The sequence below is a fragment of the Acyrthosiphon pisum genome, unplaced genomic scaffold (genome assembly GCF_005508785.2).
Source record: "Acyrthosiphon pisum isolate AL4f unplaced genomic scaffold, pea_aphid_22Mar2018_4r6ur Scaffold_21107;HRSCAF=23048, whole genome shotgun sequence".
Classification (NCBI taxonomy): domain Eukaryota; kingdom Metazoa; phylum Arthropoda; class Insecta; order Hemiptera; family Aphididae; genus Acyrthosiphon; species Acyrthosiphon pisum.
In genome coordinates this window covers 57,077-60,203 of record NW_021770538.1, presented here as the reverse complement: position 1 = coordinate 60,203, position 3,127 = coordinate 57,077, and the positions used below count along the sequence as shown (strand labels likewise).

Sequence of the window (3,127 nt, the reverse complement as noted above, 5' to 3'; positions counted from 1 at the left end):
CGCCCACTTAAAACATTGCCGGTCAATATTTTGTGGGTTGATAACAGCCTTCCGGCTCAGAATACTTTCCGGCAACGGTAAGTACGACGATCCCCCCCATAGGCGTGTACTCGTACACACCCAAGAGCAAACCGTCGATGTGCGATAAGGTGAACCCACTATACTTTCCGGCGTAACAATCCTCTTCGGCCAGGAGAGTAGAGAAATCGCGATCGACCAAACCCTCGACGTTGCTATGGGCATAGAGTTCTCGGGCCGAAGTTTTAAACGCCCGATTTTGAGCCGAATTATGTAAGTTGGGTATAACGTATGTAGCCTCTAGTTTCAAGTTGTATTTTATAATGTTAATACACGTGTGTTCGCGTAATTTTGTGATTAGTTCGGTCTCTATAGAATTTAGGAACGCACGGTAACTGACTGCATTATCGAGATTTTTCCTAAAATACCACACGATCGTACGATTGAGCGAAGACTCAATCTCGATGAAGCCTGGCCGATTATTATCTTTATTCATTCGCGCCATCTTTCTTTTGATATTTTTTCGAGTATTTTCCGTATGAGCCACAAATTCCCCGGTTGGTGGTGGTGGTGAAAGCGAAAGTGGTAGTGCGGCGGTCGCGGGGGATCTTGCGTCGGGTGCGTTGACGTTGGCGTGTTCGGGTGGCGGGGAAACGATCTCCGGTGTGCGGGCGGACAATGATGATGAGGCTTGAGGCGGGGAAGTAGATGTACTCGCACGACGGCGGCGTGTCGAGATGACCGTCGGAGTCAGAACATCTGGCAGAGCATGCGGTGTAGTGGTGGGGGGTGCCCACTTTATGACTGATGCATGACCTAACATATATTATTAATATTAAGATAGTGTCGTTATTATTATTTATAAGAGAAACAAATTATTTACCCATTGCACCACCTATCCGTACAGCACAGTGGAATTCTGGAGTGTTTTTAGCGATCTCTATTTTAAAAATAATTTAATTAATAACCCCGAGTAAATCATTGACGAGGCGGGAAAAAACATCTTTGTGTGAAATATGAATATTTTGCTATACATAAATCTAGCTAATTTAACATATCTTATTCGAGGTATAAAAAATGATACAAACTAGTTTTTATACTTGTGTATAAATAACTAAGAGGTTTTTTTCCGGATCAACGACATAATATTCAATGTACTTACTGTGGCATTTTTGAACATGGATACTGAGTTTGTCTCGGCGCGTGAACGCCTTGAGGCATATCCCGCACGAATTAGTCGATCCATTGTGAGTTTTGACGTGTCTATTCAGATGACACTTATGTGCGTACACTTTTTCACATAACACACAGTTATAAAACATTTTTAAATATTTTATACTAGAGAAGTTATTTTAACAGAGTGAGCGAGATAATACGGATGTACACCAGTTGTCAACGAGCTGCACTGACCGTCTGATTAGTAGAACACATGGGGTTGCCCGAATATCAAATGCGGAGATGTGTAGAAATATTCGGCCGCTAGTAGTAAGCGGCGCTGGGACATAATACATTTTATTATTAAGGGTTCACAGTATGTACATCACACGACATGTGGTGGCAATGATAACTATGCTAGCCGCGACGGTAATAATATGCTGCAGATCTGTCTACAGCGGTCAAGACTGTTATCTGATAACTGGAGATAACTAAATATTGTATCGCCATTCAAATATTTTAATTTATATTATTATTGTTTTGAATATAACTTGTAATGTCGCTCGCTATCGCCGTATAGCCGACAGTTGCTTACAGACGGTTACACTGGCTAGAAGTTTCTTATTCACGTTTAAACGTTAACAGTTGGAACGCATTATTTACGATTTAAAACATTTTCATACACTTCATTTGCAATGAATTTATTAAAATGTACCGTCGATTCCCGATCACTAGTGCGTTTGGTACGTGAGAACTCGGATCCTGAATATCCTCAGTATACAAGCTTTTTATCGAGGCTGAAAACATTCGATTCACATTCGCCTCGATCTTGTCAAGATAAATATTCACTGGCCACCAGCGGATTCACTTATACCGGGTCGGACGACTTGGTTCAATGTCACTACTGCGGCTTATTGTTGGGGCAATGGGAGGAAAATGATGAAGTGTGGCAGCAACACGCCATGCACAACCCCAAATGTGTATTCGTATTATTATATAAAGGCATGGAATTTATTGAAAATGTAAAAAATGAACTTAATAACAAGCGTAGTAATAATGACGGCCTTCGAGACTGTAGTTGTAAATCAGAACCATATGATGTTGGTAATAATCACGATAATAGTAATAGTCGAACCCATTTATGTAAATCTGAATCGTACGATTTTGTCGGGTGATCTTTAGCACCACCCATTGTCGCGGTCGTTATCGCAACGACCGCGGTGTCTCCATCGATGTCCGCGAGATCGTGTTGCGCGTGTTAGGCGTTTGTGGTTGGTACAGCCAGTTCGTGCCACACTATGCCGAGATCACAGCACTGCTCACGAGTCTGTTGGCCAAAGGGACCAAATGGCGTTGGTCAGAAATTGAGCAAGAGGCGTTCCGGAAGTTGAAGGAGTCTTTGGTGTCCGCACCACGGCTCTGTCCTCCTCTTCCGGGTAAGCCATTCAATCTACAGACCGACGCAAGCGAAGTCGGAGTTGGTGCCGTGCTCTTCCAGCGGGGGAGAGTGGTGACAGGAAAATCGTTTCCTACGCCAGCAAAAAACTCAATCCAGCACAGGGAAGATACTCGGCAGTCAAACGTGAATGTCTAGCCATAGTTTGGGCGGTTGACAGGTTCAGGCCGTATCTTGAGTCTGGTAAGTTTATGTTATTCACAGATAACGCGGCACTCCGATGGTTACAGCAAGCTCGCTGTACCAACAGCAAACTAACGCGATGGGCGCTACAACTCGGGGCTTTCGATTTTGAAATTCGGCACGTGCCCGGAGTAGAAAATGAAGCAGCCGACGCGCTATCCCGTTGTCCGGTGGGACCGAATACAGTGGGACGAAGAATCGTTGGAGAACAATATCCACGATCCCCCTGTGATTCGGCCCGGAGTGTCCGGAGAACTTCCGGAGTCTTCGGTGATCTGTCCGGCGTGTCCGGAGGATCCGGTGTGGGTGTCACCC

The 3,127-nt window shown here is 44.5% G+C and overlaps 1 protein-coding gene across 1 annotated transcript; it reads left to right on the top strand.

Moving 5' to 3' along the window:
• The first annotated feature begins 689 nt into the window (after positions 1-689).
• LOC115034795 (E3 ubiquitin-protein ligase XIAP-like) lies at positions 690-3,067 on the top strand. The gene has a single exon (XM_029492253.1). The coding sequence runs from the start codon at positions 1,869-1,871 to the stop codon at positions 2,346-2,348; it is 480 nt and encodes a 159-aa protein (XP_029348113.1). The 5' UTR covers positions 690-1,868; the 3' UTR covers positions 2,349-3,067.
• Positions 3,068-3,127: the final 60 nt, after the last annotated feature.